The sequence below is a fragment of the Aedes albopictus genome, chromosome 2 (genome assembly GCF_035046485.1).
Source record: "Aedes albopictus strain Foshan chromosome 2, AalbF5, whole genome shotgun sequence".
In the NCBI taxonomy this organism is placed as follows: domain Eukaryota; kingdom Metazoa; phylum Arthropoda; class Insecta; order Diptera; family Culicidae; genus Aedes; species Aedes albopictus.
In genome coordinates this window covers 501,210,840-501,234,719 of record NC_085137.1, presented here as the reverse complement: position 1 = coordinate 501,234,719, position 23,880 = coordinate 501,210,840, and the positions used below count along the sequence as shown (strand labels likewise).

Below are 23,880 nucleotides of genomic sequence, written 5' to 3'. Positions count from 1 at the left end.
ACTGCTCCTCTGAACGTTAGGCCTACTATGATTACTCGGAATCACCACAAAAACTAATGGAGTTTTCATTTCAGTGTAGGGACGAGACAAAATGCTAAAAAAAATAAAAATTATATATTTTCAACTACGGTTAATAAAAACGTCAAAAAATGAGTAAATATGTACTCTTGAACCATATATTGTGGTTTAAAACAAAAATCCCGATAGGACTTTAGGAGCCTATTGGGTTTTTAAATTTTGAAAAAAGTATTCATTTTTTGATTTTATACGAAAGAGCACCTTTTTCTCCTTTTCTGAGCCACTATGATTTTTTTTTAGATTTTTAGAACTTTATTGTGGATTTACCGGCTACTTGTATTCTACCGGTTATTTGAGTAGCCGTTTTCATATAAAAATCAACTTGATTGTCAAAAAATGAATGTCGCTGAATAGCTAGTGGCAACGAGGAATAGCGCATAAAATAAAAATGTTTAAAAACATTTTAAAGTTACTCTTTTTATAAAACGGCTACTTTGGAGGCCATACTGAAGCGACCGCTAGAATACAAGTAGCCGGTAAATCCACAATATTTTGATACCTAAAATCAATTTCAAAGAGATTTTTTTAAATCACCTTTTGACAGCTAGGCAACTGATTGACAGCTCCGCCCAGTACAAAATGCAACGAGGGGTGATTCGACAAATCTCTCCCATACAAACTTCAACAGGGGCCCATATAGCCGAGGCGGTAAACGCACGGGTATTCAGCATGACCATGCTGAGGGTGACGGGTTCGATTCCCGGTCGGTCCAGGATGTTTTCGTAAAGAAAATTTCCTTGACTTCCTAGGGCATAGAGTATCTTCGTGCCTGCCACACGATATACGCATGCAAAATGGTCATTGGCAGAGGAAGCTCTCAGTTAATAACTGTGGAAGTGCTCATAGAACACTAAGCTGAATGCAGGCTTTGCACGGTGGGACGAATGGCCAAAAACATGAACTTTTTTCAGTAGCGTCTTTAAACGTGATTTTATCGGCATGGTGTCTTCGTATGGAAATTTTATAAAAATAGGGCGCGTCGAATGGCGTTTAGTTTTAGTTCGCAACTTTGCCACAGGCGGCGCTGTAAAATCCAACTTTTTTGTTTTACGTTTTTTCAATATGGTGTCTTCGGTAAAGTTGTAGATATGCTCAATACAAATATCTTTGCCGAAGACACCAACCCTCTATCTCTACATTGCTTCAAGATACAGACGTATTTTATGAATGACCCCCCAAAAATCGTTTTATTCATATATTTAGAAAACGCGCAGTTTTAGAAAGTTGCAATGTTCTACAAAGTTGTGTAAAATGTCAAAAGAAACAACTTTGTAGAAGTGAATAGGGTTCTAAAATGGCAATAGGGTTAGCTATGGCTATTTTTTAGTTAAAAATAGCCGTTTTTCAAGGCTCAATAACTATCTTGGATGCAAATGGATGCAAATCAAACCCCACTAGGTTCAATATGTATTACTATTAGTTGAATATCCTGATGTTTTCGGTTGTATCCTCGAGTATCCTTAGCAGGGGTTCTTAATCTTACTAGAGCCTATTTTTGACGCTAAAACAATAATATCAGTTTTTGTATGTCATTTAGAACCCCATTATTTTCTGTGAAGTGATAAATATTAACTATTCGCATAATTATATGCTTTATTGCACCTATAAAAATCAATTATTATCGAATTATTATCTTATTATTTTAAAAACACTGCATAGAAGTGAGCTAAACCAGTCGGTCATATGTATCCAAGTAATCTCACTAGCAAGCAAATACACATATTATTTTCAGCACGTATAGTAACCGAACAAGCAGAAAGTCAACTCATATAAAATCACTACGTTTCTTATGTCGAATATCCAATTACTAATTTTCTAATTCACTTAAAGGCGTCAAGAGGCATGAGATTTTTCGATCGCTGTGAGAATGATCTAAATAAATTCTGCATTAATGCAAATAAGCTTTTGTATACAAAATGTTTAATGATTTCTATTTATCAAAAAAGTTTTGGATATGCACAACATCTTTGATGAAAAGTAAAGGTTCCTCTAATCAAAAATCGTAAAAGTTGTTTTGGGTATGTGTTGGAATATTAGAACTAATTTAGAGAAGCTGTTTCACCCTTTTACTGGCTTAATCGACAGTTACTTGTGCCATGTGTTCATTGACCTTCCCGTATAAATACACACACTCTCCCGCTTGTTCGGCACCTGTCAAATGCATGTTGTTTCCGATAGCTGAAAACAGAGTATCTGTACGCACAAATCTCACTACGAGATTGAGAAAAGTTGGCTGTGCGCACATTAATATTTCTTGAGCTTGAGACTCACGATGTTGGTGCACATCACATTAGCATTGCGAGTCTCAATGAGACGTCTCAATGAGACAAGCTCCATGTACAGCTTGTTATTACCCGACCCGACACCGGTTTGCTATATTCTTGAATCCTTCACTAAGATGACATTTGCAGATGATGTTCAGCGTGGATTGAGTTGACGTTTTTCGAAAGCGGAGGATGTTTGGGTCATGTATGCTGGGGTAGAGGTTGTTTTACGACGGGAAAGGTGGAACAAGGAACAATCCTGGTAGGGGCTTCTTCCCCAGTGATGTGAGTATGTCCATAATGTTTAGAGAGATTGGGTAAGAGTACTTTTGGTGCTCATTTGGTCACCTCGTGGGCTTCCGGTTGATAAATTTAACGGCGTGTTCTGTTTGACCAACAGAGAGGGATGGTAGGATGGTTTAAGTTGCAGGGAAATGGTACCGCCGTTCATTTTCGAATTGATTGTAATCAGCGGAACAAAAGAGTTGAAATCAGTGGTTTTATGTATTTTTAAATGTTTTACATATTTCAAAGTACGCAGAAGATGCTCGCAGGTCAGTAGAATCGATCAAAACGTCCGGACAATCTGGTCAAGAAATTTATCATTCCTCGCTGAAAGTCGATCGTTGAAAAATTAGCACAAATGAGCGGGAACGAAAGTTTTGATAAAGGTACCTTTTTTCTCACCTTACAAATACCATTATAAGATTATGGAGTGGAGCCTGGAGCGACTAGGAACGAGAACAGATTTGAGTTGTCCTCTATGACTAATAAAGTAGTCACAACTCCCAGCGAATGGTAGTGGCAGTGGTGGGTACAGACGAGCGGTTGTGATCATGACGTTTTGTGAGGATAGAAATCGATTGGCGTCACCAAACGGTTGGCGAAGGAGGAGTACCAAACCCTTCGTTAGTATCACTTGGTATTTTCATAGATTTAATTTGTGCCTTGCTTCTAGAGCGGAATAAGTTTCACAAGAACTAATAATGGGCCTCTAAAAATGTTTTGTTGCTATTAGTTTGATCTGATGAACATCTCAATGAGACGAGTCTCACGAGACGTCTCATTGAGACACGTACACTAGATTTTTTATGAGCATGCTACGATCTCAAAGCTCACAAATTTTCTTGAGACGTTTTTCAAACCAGCGCATGGCACACTGTCTCATTCATGTATACATGTGTTTTCAGACACTCTGGCTGAAAATGCTCCTTCTCATTTCCACAAATCAATTTGTAGCTATGTTTGAAAGTTGGGAAAATGGATACGCAAATGATTTCAGGTTTTATAGACTTGCTGTTTGTTCGGTTACTATACGTGCTGAAAAAGAATATGTATATTTCTGGCGTTCGTTTTGAATAGGTCGTATGTAGATTGTGGTTCCTACCCTGATTCGACCTATTCAAATCGAAAGCCAGATTTACATTAATGTTTTGAACACACGAATAAAATTTGCTTGCTGGTGAGATCACTTGGATACATATGACCGTCTGGTTTAGCTCACTTCTATTCAGTGTTTTTTTTTATAATATGATAATAACTCGATAATAATTGATTTTTGTAGGCGCAATAAAGCTTACAATTATGCGAATAGTTAATATTTATCACTTCACAGAAGATAATGGGGTTCTAAATGACATACAAAAACTGATATTATTGTTTTAGCGTCAAAAATAGGCTCTAGTATGATTAAGAACCCCTGCTAAGGATACTCGAGGATACAACCGAAAACATCAGGATATTCAACTAATAGTAATACATATTGAACCTAGTGGGGTTTGATTTGCATCCATTTGCATCCAAGATAGTTATTGAGCCTTGAAAAACGGCTATTTTTAACTAAAAAATAGCCATAACTAACCCTATTGCCATTTTAGAACCCTATTCACTTCTACAAAGTTGTTTCTTTTGACATTTTACACAACTTTGTAGAACATTGCAACTTTCTAAAACTGCGCGTTTTCGAAATATATGAATAAAACGATTTTTGGGGGGTCATTCATAAAATACGTCTGTATCTTGAAGCAATGTAGAGATAGAGGGTTGGTGTCTTCGACAAAGATGTTTGTATTGAGCATATCTACAACTTTGCCGAAGACATCATATTGAAAAAACGTAAAACAAAAAAGTTGAATTTTACAGCGCCGCCTGTGGCAAAGCTGCGAACTAAAACTAAACGCCATTCGACGCACCCTGTTTTTATAAAATTTTCATCCGAAGACACTATGCCGATAAAATCACGTTTAAAGACGCTACTGAAAAAAGTTCACGTTTTGGGTCATTCGTCCCACTGTGCTTTGTCCCGATGACGACGTTACGCCAAGAAGAGAGAGAGAGACAAACTTCAAATTGATATTTAAATAGATTCCCGGGCATCAAAATTGATGAAAATTTGGATTTCGGCTCAGTTTGGCATGCAGATTCAGAATATGGAATTATCCCGGGAAGATTCAAATATTACGTCCATCGTTTTTCGGGATTTCTAGACCCCCCTCCCCCCTCTGTCACGCACTTTTCCAATACCCAATACACGTACTGTCACACTTTTCTAGACCCCCCCCCCTCCCCCAAATCATGGACGTAATTTTTGAACGTTCCCCAACACTAAACGCTAAAGTAGCCAATTCATGATGAGGGAACGTTCAAAAATTACGTCCAACATTTGGGGGAGGGGGGGGGTCTAGAAAAGTGTGACAGTACGTGTATAGGGTATAGGGAAATTGCGTGACAGAGGGGGGAGGGGGGGTCTAGAAATCCCGAAAAACGATGGACGTAATTTTTGAATCTTCCCTGAACGAAATGCGCAATATTTCATTATTCAAACAAAGTTCATCACACTCACTGGGAACAAATCCAGCTGCCAGCTGTCAAAAATCTTCTTTTTCTCTTTTGCTCGGGTCCCCCCTTGAATAGAGATAAGTGACATTTCAACACACGAACACTAGCGCAAATTTTTCCTCACACAAAAGTGCACGCCGATTGAAAGGCTATTCAGATTGCATATGCAAATATTACCCAATCGAATTGGGTAAAACGGGTTAATAATGATAAAACTAACGTCCGGGGTAAGAGTGCAAATATTTTCCTCGCAGTTTCACAACTACATCTGCAAAAAAGGCACGCATACATTTGAACGTGATTACCACTATTGACCAATCCAATTTCCTGTGTGGTAGTGGTTTGTGTTCAGATTTCCCGTGTTAATCTATCTGTAAGAACTTTGTAAACATCTTTTGTTCTCACGTATATGGATAGGCTTGCATTAGGTTTCGTGAGACATATTTTGGACAACTCAATGTGTGCGTGTCATCGGTTTGTAATGTTTTTATTCCGTACTGTGCGTGTGTGTCATCATCGTCGTCGTTCGTCCGTCCGCCAAAGCCAGAAATTTTCAAAGACGCAGCACAGCAGAGAGGCAGCCAACAAGCAAAAGATTCGTAGCAGCGTAGCAGGCAAAGTTTTCGCCCAAATTACCCCGGAAATGTTGTGAAAATCCGACCAAACTGGGCGTAAAAGTGCACCGCAAACCCACATCAACCCGTAACCGTGGCGATTGTTAGTGATAATCTCAGTTTCGAGCGCTATTTCCTCCAGAAGATGCAGGTGAGTTTTTCGGTCTCGGTGTCGTCCGTGGCGTAGTCTGATCTTTTTTTTTTCCCTGCTAGCAGCTTGCTCACGTACGCTGCTCTCGCATCAGCAGTGTATGTGCACATTACCTTACTGCGTAGCTTGGTGCTCGCGGCGTTTCGTCGCTGCACCTCCCACTTTTCGGGCCCGGTTTGCAAGTGCATCGAAAATAATTCGAGGTTTGCGTTCTGTTTGGGATGCAATTAAATTTTTGAATTATTATATCAATTTATTAGAAATTCCAAAACATGATATTGTTACTAGTGAATTGAAAAGTAATTAAAATAAGCTATGCAGAGCAGTACCGTATGGGAGGTTGGCCCCCATCAAGGGCGCTAGAAGAGTGTTTACTGAATCGTTAATAAAAGGATTATTAATGTCAATCCTATATTGATTTAACACCCGGTTTCCCTTCCTCCACTGTTCCCTTTTCCAGCAAGCAGACGATCCCCCGTATTTGACTGTTGGCACGGAGGTAAGCGCCAAATACAAGGGGGCTTTCTGCGAGGCCAAGGTCCGCAAGGTGGTACGGAACATCAAGTGCCGCGTCGCGTACAAACAGGCCGGTCTGGGCTCGGGCGTGGTGTCCGACGACCAGATCAAGGGGGCACTCCGCGTTGGCGCCACGGTCGAAGTGAAGCACCCGGAGCGGAAGGAATACGTCGAGGCGACGCTGACGAAGATTCAGGACTGCTCGCAGTACACGGTGGTGTTCGACGACGGAGACATTACGACGCTACGGCGTAGTGCATTGTGTTTGAAGAGTGGGAGACATTTCAACGAAAGCGAAACGCTCGATCAGCTTCCGCTGACGCATCCGGAGCACTTCGGTAATCCGGTTATTGGCGGGAGACGAGGCAGAAGGTGAGTTCTGCTTAGGTTCAGTCAGGCTAGTCTAGAGTACAAATTCTCACCTAAATGTATTCCCATTGTTCAGATCGCGTCATCTACTGCAGGACGACAGTTCGGACGAGGACGATGAACCGGCTCCGAACTCCCGTTCGAACAACAGCGACAAAGAGGAAAACATCGGCAAGGTGGTCTGCGTGGAGTCCACCGACAATAAGAAGAAAAATCCCAAGGAAAACTGGTTCCCCGGATTGGTTGTGGCCCCGACCGCCCAGGATACGGTTCGCATTCGCGTCAAGGATGAGTACTTGGTGCGGTCGTTCAAGGATGGTCGCTACTACACGGTGCCCAAAAAGGAGGCCACCGATTTCAGCCGGGATTGTACGAACAAGTCGGAAGCGGCGGCCGTTTCGGCTGCGTTGGATTACATGGACAATGACACGTTGCCGCCGCACTGGGATCGAGAGGCGTTGTTCGGGATGTCCGGAAGCTGTAGCGACTCGGAACAAGAACTGGAAACGGACAGTTCTGATGACGAACCCACGGAGGAGAAGGATCACTTCGTGGCTCAATTGTACAAATTTATGGATGATCGTGGAACCCCACTGAACAAGGTTCCCTCTATTATCAACCGGGATGTTAATTTGTACCGGTTGTTCCGAGCAGTGCAGAAATTGAACGGATACAATCGGGTCACCAGCCAGAATCAATGGAAGCAAATAGCTCTGCGACTGGGATTCTCACCGGCCACGGTCAGCATTACCAACCTGGTCAAGCAAGCATACAAGAAATTCCTGTTTTCCTTCGAGGAATTCAATCGGAAGCTGGGTTGCACTATGGTTCCACATCCGCGAACCAATCGCTCCAAGGGGCGCAGCCTAGTACGGGCCAGTTCGGTGCAGTCACCGAAAACGACGGAAAAGGAGAAGCCTTCAACTTCCAAAGCGGCAGCGGCGGCGGCCGCAGCTGCTGCTGCTGCTGCCGCGGCGGCTGCTGCAGCGGCTGCAGAAGCCGCTTCCAGTTCAGCATCAGTGGAAGAGTCCGGCAACACCAGCGAGTCGAGCACGGCCGAGGTCAAACCGAACAACAAGCGAAAGTTGTCCGGGGCCAGCACAGGAAAGGTCAAGGCCCTGGTGGACAAATTCGAAGAAAAGGAAAAAGACAAGGAAAAGGAGAAAGAAAAGGAAAAGCCCAAGGAACCTCCGGCGGTGAAGAAGGAAGAACCTCCAACACCTTCAACGAAGAAGGCAAAGGAAGTTCCAAAGCCAACAACGCCGAAAGCCACCGAAACTATCATCGAGAAGCGTGGCCGTAAGCGGAAGGAAACCGACTCAACGGATTCCAAAAAGGACGACAAGGACAGCGGAAAAGGATCTTCGGCTTCTTCGAGTGGAGCTTCTTCGTCGTCGGTTTCTGTAATGTCGTCCTCAGGAGACAGCAAGAGCAACAGCAGCAGCAGCAGTTCTTCAAATTCATCTTCAGCACCAGAGGGAAAACCAGTTGCCACCGTGGTCGCCGCTGGCTCCACAACCACCGGCGCTCCTAGCTTCCCCATCGAAGTTGGCGACAAGCTGAAGGTTTACTACGACGAGCAGAAGGTGACCTACGAGGCGAAGGTGATCGAGATTGCCATCCAGGAAGGCAGTCCCATCTATTTGGTGCACTATACTGGATGGAACACCAGGTAATTTATTGATATTATTAGCAAAGCTAACTTGAAATCTTTTTGACACATTCTTTCTTCATTTCAGATACGACGAGTGGGTTCGCAAGGAACGTGTTGCGGAGAATCTCACCAACAGTAAAACCAAAAAGGGCAAATCCGACAAGAGCCACGGAAACAAGAATGCTCCTCCTCCGAGAGACAGCAGTAGTAGCTCTACCGGAGGGCCCCCTGGATCTTCAGCGAATTCAACAGGTCCGCCTTCCTCAACAGCTACGCCCTCCACATCGGCAACGACGCCCAAAACGTCCAAAAGAATCCGTGGCAACTCGAAAGGAGACATGTCCGGCAATACCCCAACGACTCCGGTCACTACGAGCTCTCCGCGATCTACGACCCCGAGTGCGTCCGCCGCTCGTAACAAGTCCCCGGCATCGGCCGGCAATCGCCGTCCGGTGACCCGCGGAGGCCATCCGAACACGTCCTCGAGGCGTCGCACCTCCAACAATACGGACATTTCGTCCCTGTCGTTGCAAACCGATGACAACACCAGCGACACCGATTCGGACGAACCGATCAAAAAGTGTCCGGCCAACACCAACAGCAACAGCTCATCGTCGACGGCGTCCTCCAATTCCTCCTCGTCGTCGTCTGCGTCCTCCAGCAGCAGCATTAGCTCCAGCAGCACGAAAGTAAGTACAACGGCCGAAGCGGGCTCGTCCTCGGACGCGGCGGCCATTTCGGACGAGTTTAGCAACGGAGCCTCCAAGGGTCGCGATTACGATCTGAACCAAGTAAATTTCGGGGTTTGTCGCCTCACTCTCATTCTCTCCTCTCGCTATCTATTATCTTTCTCTATCTCGTTCTTGTTGAAATGCTCTGTTTCTATCACTCTACTATGTACTATTGGTTCTGTCTATGTTAGAAAATGGTCGCTTCGTGTCCACGCGTCACGAAGGGATTGCCGCACTGTTGTTTTATACCTACCGCTATCCACACGTATGACATCTTTCTTTCTTCATCAGTTTGTTAGAATCTCGGGAATGAACAGTGCTGTTTGCGTTTTGTGCTAGGACAAGGGGGCCTCGTAGATTACTGTTTTTGTTTGTTTGGTTGTTTGCTTTAGTTGTGCATTTCGTCTCTGGGGGGTTTCATCGGTTTCATGAACTTATCGACGCCCTGAGTATCGGTTTTTGGGTGTCCATGGTTTGTCTTGAAAAAAGACACGGACACCGTCTTCAGTCACAGGCTGTACAGACTGAACGAAACTTAGCACTCAACACAAGACAGCTGACACGACACACATTACGAGAACCAGTGGATACCAGGAATAAACATTTCTTGCGAAAAGTTTCATCACTCGGAACGGGAATCGAACCCTCCCCATGATACGGTTATACGCTTGGTGACGCTAACCGCCCGTTCACGAGGCTCCATACTTTAGTTTGAGATCAGCAATGAGTCGCAGGTATTTGGGGACGTCTTCGAAGAGTTCTGTAAAGTAAATGGGATTATACATCTCAAGGCAGCAGTGTTTTACCTCCAAAACAACAGCCAGATGGAACGCTTCGTCGGGTCTTTTAAACGGACCGCCAGAAACATCCAAGCGGGGCAGGAAGGTCTGACGAAGAATTCGACCTCCGCCTTATCCAATCTGAACTTCTCTAATTATGCCCTTGGTGACCAATCACTGTTATTTTTTCCTAACTGTTATTCTCAAGCCCCAGATCTCAAGTCAGAAGAGAAGAAGAGAAGTCTATGCCAGCTCATCTGATGGCGTTTGAGGGTCTCATCCGACAACTGAAGACGGCTGGTGCAAAAAATAGATGAAGCGGATACGGTGATTCCTTTGTTCCAGACCCTTCCGGACATCCCCTGTTGACCGCTCTAGAGAATATCCTGGAAGAATACCTGATTCTGGAGATTATCAAGCAACGTTTATTGGTGAAGCTGAAGTACACGGAACGACAGGCAGACGGCGGAATAACCAACCTTATTTGACCTTATTTGTCTCCGGGATAATCGGCTACATTTCGTAAGTCTTAATTCCGAGACTTAACAAAAGTGAGTAATTGTATATTTTAATGACAGGAATCAAGTTTGTACAGGTAAACCTTCATCACGCAAAAGGTGCTTCTGCTGTGCTGAGTCGAAGGTTTAAAAAAGAAGGACTGGAAGTGGCGCTTATTCAAGAGCCATGGTCCAATAAACGAAAGATTCATGGTGTTCTGACACAAAAAATAAACAATTTTATGATGAGCAACAAGATTCTCCCAGAACTGCTGTCGTAGTACGTAAAACGTTAAAATGCTATCATATTACAGAGTTTATCAGAAGGGACATTGTTGCGGTCATGGTAGAGCTACCAACCACTAGGGGTAAAACTGAGATCGCTGTGGCTTCAGCTTACTTTCCTGGTGATGTTCCTGAGGTACCTCCCCCTGAGATCGCATCATTTGTTCAATTCTGTAAAGAAAACAACAAATCGTTCATCATTGGCTGTGACGCCAATGCGCATCACACGGTTTGGGGTAGTACGGATATTAACAGTCGAGGTGAGTCACTATTAGAGTATCTGTCTTCCAACAATATAGACATTTGCAATAATGGTGATAAACCTACTTTCTCAAATGTAATCAGACAAGAGGTCTTGGATCTAACACTGTGCAATGCTGCAATCTTTGATAAGATCACAAACTGGCACGTGTCAGATGAGATTTCTCTATCTGATCATGAACACATAATCTTCAATTCGAGTGGTTGAGAGAATCGCATTTAGAAATCCGAGGAAGACAAACTGGGATCAATATGTAGAATTGTTGTATACGCATTCATTTACAATGGGAGAAAATATTGATTCAACCCAAAAGTTAGAATAATTTTCTCAAAGGGTAAATGAAAGTATCATCAATTCCTTTAACAGCAGTTGTCCCACTATACAATCGTCTTCTACTAGAGACGTGCCATGGTGGAACTTTAAACTGGATCGCCTGAGAAAATTTTCTCGTAAAATGTTCAATAGAGCGAAACAAACGGGAGATTGGACTCAGTATAGGAAAGCCCTGACTGAATACAACAACGAAATACGAAAATCTTGGATGCTGACATGTGAAAACATAAACAACACTCCTGTAGTTGCAAGACTACAGATAACGCTTGCAAAAGATCATTCAAATGAATTGGGAAATCTGAAACGCGACGATGGAGCTTTTACCAAAACTGCTCGTGAAACTTTGGATTTAATGATGGAAACCCATTTTCCATGTTCGGTTCTAGGTGTGGATTCCAATGATACTATATCTCTGGAATGTGAAGGAAGTCCTAGTATAAACTCTTCGGAGCAAACTAGTACAATAAACACCGCCTCAGATTTAACTGATGAAATCTTCACGAAGGCCAGAGTGGAAAATGCAATAAGATCTTTTCAGCCTTTTAAATCTGCAGGAGTTGATGGAATAATTCCAGCACTGATTCAAAATGGAGAAGCGGTGTTGGTACCATCACTAATTGAGATGTTCAAGGCTAGTTTAAGATTGAATTACGTTCCATCAAAATGGAGACTTGTAAAAGTTATCTTTATACCAAAAAAGGGGAAGCGAGACAAGACGCATCCCAAAGCATACAGGCCAATTAGTCTTTCTTCAATTTTGTTGAAGACTATGGAAAAGGTTTTGAGGGATTTTATCATTTCTTCTTACAAAAAAGAGCATCCCCTATCTGACTTCCAGTTTGCTTATCAATCTGGTAAGTGAACGGTTACGGCACTTCATTCGCTAGCAACAAAGGTGGAAAAAACGTTTTCAGCAAAAGAAATAGCTCTATGCGCCTTTTTAGACATAGAAGGAGCATTTGATAATGCCTCCTATTCATCTATGAAGCGTGCCATGGAGAATAAAAACTTCGAACAATGTTTCATACACTGGATTTATACTGTGCTTGCGAAAAGAGGAATCACCTCTGAGCTGGGAAGTTCTTCTATAACAGTAAGGGCAACGAAAGGTTGCCCTCAGTCCTCTCACCACTAATGTGGTCCTTAGTTGTAGACGATCTTCCAAGAAGCTTGAAGGAAAAAGGTTTCGAAGTTGTGGGCTTTGCAGACGATATAGTCATAATAGTGAGAGGAAAGTATGACGAAACTGTTTCGGAGAGAATGCAAAGGGCCCTAAACTATACACATTCATTGTATATTAAGGAGGGCCTTAGCATCAACCCGTCAAAAGTCGTAATTGTTCCTTTCACTAGGAGAAGGAAGATCAACCTAAAAGCTTTTCAGCTTGGAGGGATACAAATTCATCCTAGTAGTGATCGAGTCAAATACTTAGGGGTGATCGGGGCAATATGGGCCACCTAAGGAAATCGTTCTGAAATGCACAGAAAATCTCAATAAATAATTATTTTAAAGTAATTGAACCATGATTAGGAGTGTTTCTCTTCATATTGCGTCGATAAATTATGAAAAAAACCTTTTGTTAATTGTTGGAATATACTTTTGAAAACCATTAATTTTCATGTGTTTCCCAGCTATACGGGGCAATATGAGCCACCAGGCGGGGCAATATGAGCCACCATTTAAAACTCTTGTTTTTTTTTGGACAATGTTTCGTAACAAATGAGAAATAGAACAATATGATAATTTAACAACAATTTAGTGTATTTTATACAAGTTTGATTGTTTTCGTTTCAAAACAATAAAGAAACATAAGCAGATTTCATCGCATTTTACAAACGCAACATTTGGTTCAACGTAGGCATGTTTTTCATCACAGGCATGAATCCAAGAATGGCATCGATGGCATTGGTTCCATTCCTCACATTCTGAGGATGAACGGACGAAGGGAGACACAGTAAGGGAGCACTTACAAATTACGTACCATTTTTGGCCAATTTTCTATAGTTCCTCCCCATCTGTAATTTGTTTTCACATACCTAATGCATGGCTCGTAACAATATCAAGAACTCTTCCCTCCCCCTCCAATGCTACGTCATTTATGGACGGTTCCTAAAACAACCTTCCTTGGCCGTTGCCAGAGAGGATATCGTTCCAAGCGAAGACCGCAAATATCCGGTTTCATTCAACGTTTGAGATTGGGATGTAATCTGTAGTGGCGCCTGTGTCTTGGCGGCGTTCAGGCTGCTATGTGACCTATTTTTTCATTCTGATCGCCGCTTGTAACCTCACACCAGTGATGAACCATGGTTCTGCAGATAATGTTCATGTTTTGATAGCAAAATTTTGAGGTTAGGTTACAAAATAAAACCGATCATGTTGGTCCGAGCAGGTATGACCATATTGCCCCGTAGATACTAGTTTCGGAAAATTCATGTTTTATTGTAATTTCAGTTTCGAAAAAAATGCAGACTTGTTCACAAACTGCCCAGTAATAGTAGGAGTATAAACTGTAATGGAATATTTACCTGGGCAGTAGGGAATTATCTGTTAAAAGCTTATTTTGGAGTTATAAATCTTATAACATTTTTGCGTTCGTAGCAAAAAATTACATTTTCATTAATATTTGCACTTCAGAATCGAATTTTGGTACGATTTTTACAGTGAGACATGATTGAAGCACTCTATAAAAGATCCTAAGGCTTTGAACAGAACAAAACTTGATAATATGGCCAAATTCAGGGTGGCTCATATTGCCCCGTATGGTCATATTGCCCCTACTACCCCTAGATTTGATTCTGGATGCCAAACTGAACAGGAATGCTCAAATTGAGTCCGTGATCGGCAAGGCAACAAGTGCGTTCTGGTTATGATGATGATGATGATGGTTTCCATTCATTGTAGCATGGTACTAAGCCCGATAGCAGTGGGCTGTCCATCCAATGTGATTTGACCAAGCAAAACATTATAATTATACAACCAAGATCATACAATTATATATAGTGCAAGCACTTCACATTGGAGGATGCCCCAATGAATGTGAAAAAGAAGAAGCTGTCATTCTCCACATAAAAGTTATAATAAGAAGTTGGCATCTCCACTCTTCCCAACCATTATGTTTCGACTGACAGCTCTTATTTCCCTCCACTCCCAAAAAATAGTTGTTTTATACCAAATGTTTTAAAATACCTTGAATTAAAATACAAAAATATAAAAATTGTTGTTTATTAAGAAAATAATTGTATTTTCCCTATACAAAGTTTTACCCATACTTTCTGGGACACCCTATATTTCTGCTGTGAACAACTCTTATTCAAAAGGATTTAGAGCAACCCGGAACTCAAAAGAAACAATTTGGTTTGAACTCGAAAACTTCAAAACGCTTTCTTGTTCCACTCTAACATTTGCTCTACATCTCACTCTTGTTAAGACAATATTTCAGAACTTTGGCTACTTTCATACATAGGTATTTGGGATGTGAATTTGAATGGATATTAATGGACATTTTCCTGGTAAAAACGCAAATGGCAAGGAAATGGTCTATAGGGAACAAAAAACTTGTTTGATTTGCCTGACTACCAATTAGTAAATAAGGGTTTGTAGTCCGCTGTTATAAGATACAAAAAAAAAAGAACTCTCTCACCAAGTTTTCAGTAGTAAACTCCGTCCAATATCTTGTAAGAATGGGCTGCTAGTAAACCTCCATAGGTCCGTCAGTTCTCCTCAGTTCGCAGTCAGTTCACCTATGACACTTGTGACGAGTTTTTGAAACAGGCTACCAATTCCAAATGATCTTCAAGAAAACGTTCGTGCTCCCGAGGTACCACTTCACCTTCCTCTTCGTATTTTGTATTATTTTCAATTAATTTAAGAACTTCAGGAATTCACGGGGATTCAAGAAAAAATATTCAAGTTAAAAATGACAGGACTAGCGCAGCTTGAGAAAAATAGGCAGGAAGTGGGGCTTGAAACCAAAAATGATAATGTGGATTAATACTGCCATAATCCGCCTAAAAGTGACATATGCTTCGTTTGTCTGGTGGCCAAAAACAAAAGAGGCTACCACGCAATCAAAGCTTCCGAAAATTCAACGTCTTGCGTCCATTGTTGTTACAGGAGCGATGCGCAGCACTCCATCAAAAGCTTTAGATGCGATTCTCAATCTGCTACCGTTGCACGAATACGTGCAATTAGAAGCAGAAAAGGAATTCCTGAGACTTGAACGAGTTGAAAAGTTTATGCCAAGTGATCTTGTTGGTCACCTGAGCATTTCACAATACTTCCAAAATAGGCCAGTAATGAAAATGATTAAAGACTGGATGAAACCTGTGGAGAACCATGATGTTCCTTACAAGTTGCACGAAACAACTCGTGCAGATTGGGAAGTCGGAGGTCCCACTGTTCGTCAATGATCAATCAAATTCTATAAAGATGGCTCGAAAGTTGGAATAAAAACTGGAGTAGGAATCTACGGCCCTGGAATACAAATTTCAGTGGCGACTATCTGGGACACTATCCTACGGTGTTTCAAGCAGAGATTCTTGCTATTTTGGAATGCGCAAATATCTACCTTGAGAGAAAATACAGATGCAAATATTTTGTTTTTTCTCAGATAGTCAAGCTGCATTAAAAGCAAATGCACTTCAAAGCTAGTCTGGGAATGAATTCTCTCACTGCGCAGCCTGTGCCAAGGGAACTCAGTAAACTTATACTGGGTGATATCTGTCGTTTCTGTAATACGGAACGTGAAACCTCGGAACAGTGATTGATTGATTTGTCTTTATTTAAGAGACTTTCAGGCCTTGGCTGGTTCGTCTCTCGCCTCGGAACATCTGCTTTGCAATTGTGGTGCTTTATACACGCGCAGGCAAAGATTTCTAAATAGTGGTTGCTTGCAACCCAGTGAGATCTGGTCTGCAGAACCTGGGAAGGTCTTGGAGTTTATAAATTTCAGGGGGAGGAAAAAAAACCAACAACACCAAGAAGGGCCCGAAAAAGTTTCAGGGAAGATGCCACAAATGCGGAGAACTTGGACATTTCAAGCGAGACTGCAGGTCGGAGCGAGACAACGAAGCAAACGTGGCAACGAAGAACGCGGTAGTTTTCATGGCAGATCGGTCAAGCAAGAAGACAAGTACTTGATTGTGGTGCGAGCGAACATCTGGTTAATCGTCAAGATATATTCCCGGCCTTCAGACGGTTGTCATCGATGTGGCTAAGGACGGAGAAACGTTGGAAGCTCATGTCGGTCAAAAAGCTTGCCAGCGCAGGTGTGTAAGCAACGTTTTTTGAATCAGTCACGCAGCTCAAGAAAGAAGCAAGGCCCTAGAGTGAATTCAGTCGTCTGTGGACCGGTGGATCTCCCGGCGTGGTTCATGATACTTCATCTCGGTCATTGATGACCATACACACTTCACTGTCATACCTACTGTGATACCTACTCAAGCGTAAGAACGAAGTCTTTGCCAAATTCCGCGAGTATGAAGCCATGGCGTCCAGTATGTTCGGAATGAAGATTTCGAAGCTGAGGATCGATCAGGGACGTGAGTATTTCAAATTCCCAGAAGCAACACTATACACGTATTGGGATTCAAGTCGAGACCACCGTGGCGTACACACCTCAACAAAACAGAGTGGCGGAACGGTTCAACCGAACCGTCGTTGAGAAGATACGAGCGATGCTGTTTGATTCCAAGGTACCAAAATCCATGTGATCGGAAGCAGCGTTGACGGCAGTCTACTTGATTGATCGAAGTCCAACTGCGGCGCTTCCGAAGTCAGTGAGTCCAGCTGAATGTTGGTACAAGCAGAAGCCATCCGTTGAGAAGCTCAGAATTTTCGGCTGCGAAGTGTTCGCCTGGATTCCTAGTCAACACAGAGGAAAACTGGATCCCAGAGGACGTGAAACCATTATGATTGGATATGCTGCCAATGGTTACCGGATGTGGGACGAATTGTTATAGCTCGTTATAAATCGTGTTACCCGTACAACGTGGACTATGAAGAAACTGCTGATTTTCCGATGAGCAAGAGAGAGAGAAACTTCCCAGGTCATGGCGAATGAAGGTACCGATCAACCTGAGGTAGATGACGAAAATCTCGAAAGCGAAAGGTTTGAATTCACCAACGATGAAGAAGAGGTTCAAGATGAAGATCAAGATGAACACGAATCAAACGTTTCAACACAAGGCGCGCTCCCTTTGCAACCAGAAGAGCACGAGCCCAAAAGAGATGTCGTGCTGAGGCGCAGCGAACGGGAGCGCAAGCTCTCTTGTAAGTTCCTACATTTCTTCACCGGATATAAAGCAACTTCTGCTAGGCCGTTATCCAAAGATCCCCCTTAATGCTATTTCGACATTGAGAGACGACCGTAAGCAGGTTACGTGCTGTGAAGGACGAATTGAAATCCATGGATGTCAACGGTGTTTGGAAGATTGTGTGCCCTCCTGGAGTCCGGTGCTTCAAATCAAAGTGAGTATTTCGAATCAAAGAGGAAGAAAATGGCCACCCGGTGAAGTCCAAAGCGCGTCTCGTGGCAAAGGGATTTCTTCAGCGCACTGATATCGAAGAAACCTACGATCCTGCTGCCAAGCTACCGACCATCAGAACAGTTCTCGCCGTTGGAGTCCATGTAGAATTCGTTTTCCACCAGATGGACCTAAGGACGGCCTTTTTGCACGGCTACCTAAAAGAAGACATTTACATGGAGATTCCAGATGGTGTACGCGCTAAGAAAGGGAAAGTCTGCAAGCTACTGAAGTCCTTGTATGGTTTGAAGTAGTTTCCACGCTTCTGAAACGAAAATTTCAATGAAGAACTTATCAAGATTGCATTTACCAGATCAAGACACGACTACTGATAATCAATGATACAAGATGTGATAAAGTTGATGAAATTTATATTATCCTGTACGTAGACGATTTGTTGACAACAGGAAAAGAAGATTTGCATCTGTGATGAAGTTGAAGAAGCAATTGTCCCGCATTTTTGACATGACTGATTGTGAAGAAGCTATAACCATTTCCTGGGCATAACGCTGGATTACAACAGACAGTCTGGTGTCCTAAAGATCTCACAGAAGGCACAGATGGACAGGTTTTTTCAACGCTTCGGGATAATTGACTGTAATATTACGAAAACACCAATGTAGAAAGGTTTACAACTAAACCGCCTTGGACAACCTACTCAAGAACCATACTGGGAACTGCTCGGAAGTTGAATGTACGTAATGCTTTGTGTTCGTCACGATGCATGTTTTTTTATAAGTTACATGGGTCGCTACCGAAAAGCTTCTACCGATAATCATTGGAATTGTTTAAAACGATTCGATACCTTCAACGAATCTCCTGGAATTCAAGATGAGCAATTCCGACGTTCCCTTTGAAGGATTTTCCGATTCTGACTGGGCGTATGACACATAGGACCGAACGTCAGTAAGTGGCCTCACTAGCCATACGCAATCACCAGTGGCTGTCTCATCTAGGTGGCAGAATACATAGCGCTGAGCGGTGCAATAGCTGAAGCTCTTTAATTATCTGGATTACTGGATGATATGAAGATTATCCGTCCTGGAACATTGGTTGTGTTTCGAGAAGACCATCGTGGCTGTATAGGAATGGCCACTAACGTGGAAACAAAGCGAAGTAAACATATAAATGTCAGGCATCACTTCATCCGGCACAATGTTGCTTCTGGCGAATCAAAATTGAATTGATCAAGACTGAAAATATCGGCAACTTGGCTTTGGATTTCAACCGTCTTAGGACGCTCCGTAGGACTCTTTGACTATTTTTGTTTGTTAACCTCGTCGTTATTCGTTACTCAAGTCGTCCCTTAAAAAAGTTGGCTTGACAAAATGTCAAAATTTAAGCTTCATTAAATATTCTGTACCCCAGATATACCTTTGGAAAGCTTGAGAACCCGACTCTGGTTAACCTAATCCGACCTGTATTTGCCATCTTGCCTATGGGATCGTACACGCCGGTCGCACGTTTCAATATGTTTATTGATACCTCCGTGGACACCTCGTTATTGTAGTTGAATAAAGTATGTTTTGTAAGTTAACTCGGATTACTAAATCTTTGGATTCATCAATCAGGATTTATCAGTTTGTTTGAGTAAACATTCGCTTCATTTGCATGCGTAGGAATAAATAGTTAGCAATAGGGAGTATTTAGATAGGTATCTGCTACGTAGCTGTTGATCATACCCAACAGCACTCACGCAGTTTGGTCAGCAGCCCGTCGTATCTAGCTCAGTGTGCACTGTATTGATAAACCCCTTGCACACAGCACTGTTTCCCAAACACCGTCACCCATCGCTCATCGTCGTGTAACACCACTAACCTGGGGTATCCCAAACTCTTCTCTTCTTTTCCGCTCAATGGCACTATTCTGTTTGAATTCTCACACATCTAGATTCGATCGGAGCTCAAGGGATTCAAGGAACTCAAGTCTCCGACTTCCCCGGCCTCGGATAGCACTACCACGGCCACGACAGATGCACCGGCAACGCAAGGACAAACGCTGGATGTCAAAGATGCCAAGGATTCCATACCGGATGGTTCTTCAACGCCTCCACACGACGACGAAGCTGCTCCGGCAAGCTCAAAATCCGATGGTACTCCGTTGAAGGATGAACTCGACGAGCCAATGGAAGAAGAACACGAGAAAACCTCCGAGTCGGAAACGCTTAGCGAGGAAGATTCTTCGCAATCTTCCAATAAGGCTTTCTCTAGCTCTCCGATAACTGCTATGGTTGATTCGGATACGGCTCCTGAAACCCCGGTCCCACCTCCGACGGTTTCGACACCCACCCCTACGGTTATCACAACACAACTCACTTCGGTATCCTCAACCTCCTCAACCACGGTGGGAATGGCCTTGAAGACCATAAAAACCATCGACACCTGCACATCCAAAATTATAGACAAGGTCGTTGAGAAGACCTACGAAAAGGACAAGGCAGCAAGTGCCGCCCCATCCAGCAGCGCATCATCCGGAATGCCCCATAAGCCTCCGTTGAAAACGTACGGAACGGCCGCGGCCATCATCGCCAATGCCGAGAACAACGCCGTCAAATACGCCGTCAGTACCATCATCCGGGAAACGGACGTTGACAAGCTCTTCCCGCTAGGATCTGCCGCAGCCGGTCCTTCCACCAGTGGCTCAGCACCGACTTCCGTCAAAGAAGTACCCACTCCAGTGATCTCCAAACCATCGCATTTACTTCCGGAAGATAAGCCAACCGTCGCAGCGGTTCCCCCGTCCCATCCAACCCAACGTCCCAACATTCCGCCGGCATTTGCTTCCTCTACTACTCCGGCAACACCCGCCGGTACCGTACAACCCGCGCCACCGAAGAGTACAAAGATGATCAACGTTCAGGACGAAATCGTGGCCACGGTGATCAACAAATCGGCCATTGCAGCGGCTACAACGGCGACCGCCGTCTCGGCGGCCGTTTCGTCGACCATTCCCGGAACAACGGGGATTTCGCTTCCCACCGCGACGGTGGTCGTCAATGCACCAGTTACGACGACGCCCAGCACTTCCACCACCACGCTGGCAGCGTTGCGAGCCGAGAAGAAACTCACCGGCGACAAGCGGATGGAGAAGGTCATTCCCATGGGGAAACTTGGAGTGGTAAGTGCTTGTTTGGTTTACTGTTTATCTACATTGTCGAAACGTCTACATCTTGCAGGGTTCCGATAGTGATTGTTTCAGTGTTTGTTCCAAGAAATATTTTAGGAATTTCTCCCACGATTCCTTCAGATTTTTTTTACGGATCCTTCTGCAAGGATGCATCGACGAATTCCTTCAGGAACTTTTCCAAAGCTTCCTTCAGTGATTCCATAATGGATTGCTCAAAAGATTTTCTCAAGAATTCATCTAGGGCTTTCACCAGACATTTCTCCGGGAATTTCTCCTGGGATATCTTTATAGGTTCCTCCAATGATTGTTCTAGTGTTTTTTTTCGAGAATTCCTCAGGATTTTTTCCAGGGATTCCCAAAGGAATGTAATCAGTGATCCTTTTTGCAAGTGTTCCTTCAGATATTTCTTCATGGATTTTTCCATATATTCCTTCAAGAATTCCACTAGAGATTGCTCCAATATTTCAATCTGGAATAACTTAAGATTATTTAAAAATTAATCCAAGAATTCTTAAAAACGTACAAAACATTCTTTTGAGAGTCCATCCAAAGATTCCAACAATAATTCGTCCAGGAATTATTGCAAACGGGGATTCCTTCATATTTTTCTCAGGAATTCCTACAAAAATTCATCCAAAAATTTGTTAAGAAAGCTTTTCGGGGAAAAATCTAAGATATTTCTCATGGGATTTCTTTAGGAATTTATCTTGGGATTCATCCAAGAATTCCTCCACGAACTCATCTTAGGATTCCTTCAGGATTCTTCCCAGAATTCTATCTGCATTTTTTTTTTCAGGAACTCTTCCTGGGATTCCTACAGGAATTCCTCAAAGGATTCTTCCACGAATTTCGTCAGGGATTCCTTCAGAAATTCTTCCAGTGATTCCTCTGGGAGTTTCTGCAGGAATTCCTCTAAAAAATGCTCCAAGGACTCATTCAGAAATGCCTCTAGAGATTTCTCTAGAAATTCCTCCAGCAATTCTTCTAGAGAAATCCCTACACGCATTCCTCTAGGATATGTTCCAGATATTCCTCCAAGACTTTCTCCAAGGCTTCACTCGGGGATTCTTTCTGTGATTCTTTCTGGAAAAAAAAAACATTTAAAAAATACCTCCAAAGATTCCTCCAGAAACTCTTCAGGAATTCCTCCTTGTATTCTTTAATGAACTCCTGCAGGAATTAATTCAGCACTTCCTTCAGGAAATGTTTAGGGATTCCCTTAGGAATTCCTCTTGAAATTGCTGTCGGGATTTCTTCTGGAGTTTCTTCAGGAACTGCTACAGGGATTCTTCTACGAACACTTCCTAAGGATTCCTTCAGAATTTCTCCAAGAATTTCATCTGCGATCTCGTCAGGAATTATTCCTAGTATTCCTCTACGAATTCCTTACGAGGTTCCTTCAGAAATATCTTCAGGAATTCTTCCAGGGATTTCTCTGGGAATTCCTGCAGGGATTTCTCTAAAAAATCCTCCAGGAATTCATTTAGAGATTCTTACAGAAATTCAACCATCAATTTCTCTAGAGATTCCTCTAGAGTTTTTCCAGGAGTTCATCTGGAGATTTTTTCAGAAATTCCAACAGGCATTCCACTAGGATATCATCCACGAATCCCTCCAACAATTTCTTCAGGAATACTTTCAGGGATTCCTCCAAGTATTCCCCAAGAAATTGCCCTAGAAATTCCTACAGGAATTTATCCAGGAATTCTTCAAGGGATTAAGATTCCTCCAAAATTCCACTAGGAATTATCTTAGACATTCTTCCAGGAATTTATCAAGGCATGCTTACAGGGATTCCACCTTGGATTCTTGCAGAGATTTCTCCAAGAATTATTTCAGCGATTCCTCCAGATATTGCTCCATGGACTCCTTCAGGAATTCCTCCAGGAATTCCCCAGTAGTTTCTCCTGCGATTGCTCCAGAAGTTCTTCCTGGGATTCCTCCAAGAATTCATGCCGGCATTCGTTGAGGATTTCATCCAGGAGTTACTCTAGGGTTTCCTCGAGGAATTCCCCCAGAACTTTCTTCAGAGATTCTTCCCTAAATTTCGTCAGGAATAGATCTAGGAATTCCTTCATCAATTCTGTCAGCAATTCATCCAGGAATTTCTCCTAGAAATCCTTCAGGGATTCGTCCAGGAATTCTTCCACATTTTCCTCCAGGAATTCTTCCACATTTTCCTGCAGCGATTCCTCTAGGAATTCCGATAAGAATTTCTCCAGGAATTCCGCTTAGAATTCCTTTAGGAACTTTTTCAGGGACTTTTTCCAGAGTATTGTTTCTCCAGAATCCTTTAATTCCTTCACAAATATTCCAGAAATTGCTCCAGGAATTTCTCAAGGCATTTTTTTCAGAAACTTCTCCCAAAGCTATTCTAGTGATTCCTCCAGAAATTCATCCAGTAATTGTTTCAAAAATTCCTGTAGAGATTCCTCTAGCAATTTCCACAGGAATACCTCTATGATTTCTTCCAGGAATTCCTTCAGGATTTTATCAAGGAATTTGTCAAGGAAATCCCCCAGGAAATTCTCCATAAATTACCCCACGAATTGATGCAGGAATTGTTCCTGAACACCCTTCAGAAATTATGTCAGCAATGTCTACAGGAAATCCTCTATGAGTTTCTTCAGAAATTGTTCCACGAAAGTCTTCAGGAATTTTTCAGGGATTCCTTCAGGAATTTTCCCAGAGATTCTTTCAAATATTGCTTGAAGGATTCCTCCAGAGATTTCCCCACAATCTTCTCCAAGGATTTCTCCAGGGATTAGTTCAGCTATTCCTTCGAGGATTTCTACAGGGATTCCTTCAGAAATTCCTCTAGAAATTCCTCCAGGAAATTCTCAAGGCATTTTTTCTAGA

General features: G+C 42.8%; 1 protein-coding gene across 3 annotated transcripts in view; it reads left to right on the top strand.

Annotated features, from left to right (window-relative positions):
- Positions 1-5,786: 5,786 nt before the first annotated feature.
- The window catches only part of LOC109409527 (AT-rich interactive domain-containing protein 4B), a 36,449-nt gene continuing 18,355 nt past the window's right edge, over positions 5,787-23,880 (top strand). For 2 of the 3 annotated variants that reach the window (XM_029870389.2, XM_029870387.2), the window contains exons 1-5: positions 5,787-5,945; positions 6,406-6,833; positions 6,907-8,502; positions 8,570-9,275; positions 19,786-21,012. In XM_029870389.2, the coding sequence (XP_029726249.2) occupies positions 5,940-5,945; positions 6,406-6,833; positions 6,907-8,502; positions 8,570-9,275; positions 19,786-21,012 (3,963 nt within the window). In that variant the 5' untranslated portion in view covers positions 5,787-5,939. The remainder of the gene's footprint in view (positions 5,946-6,405; positions 6,834-6,906; positions 8,503-8,569; positions 9,276-19,785; positions 21,013-23,880) is intronic. The other variant, XM_029870388.2, reaches the window with a different exon arrangement.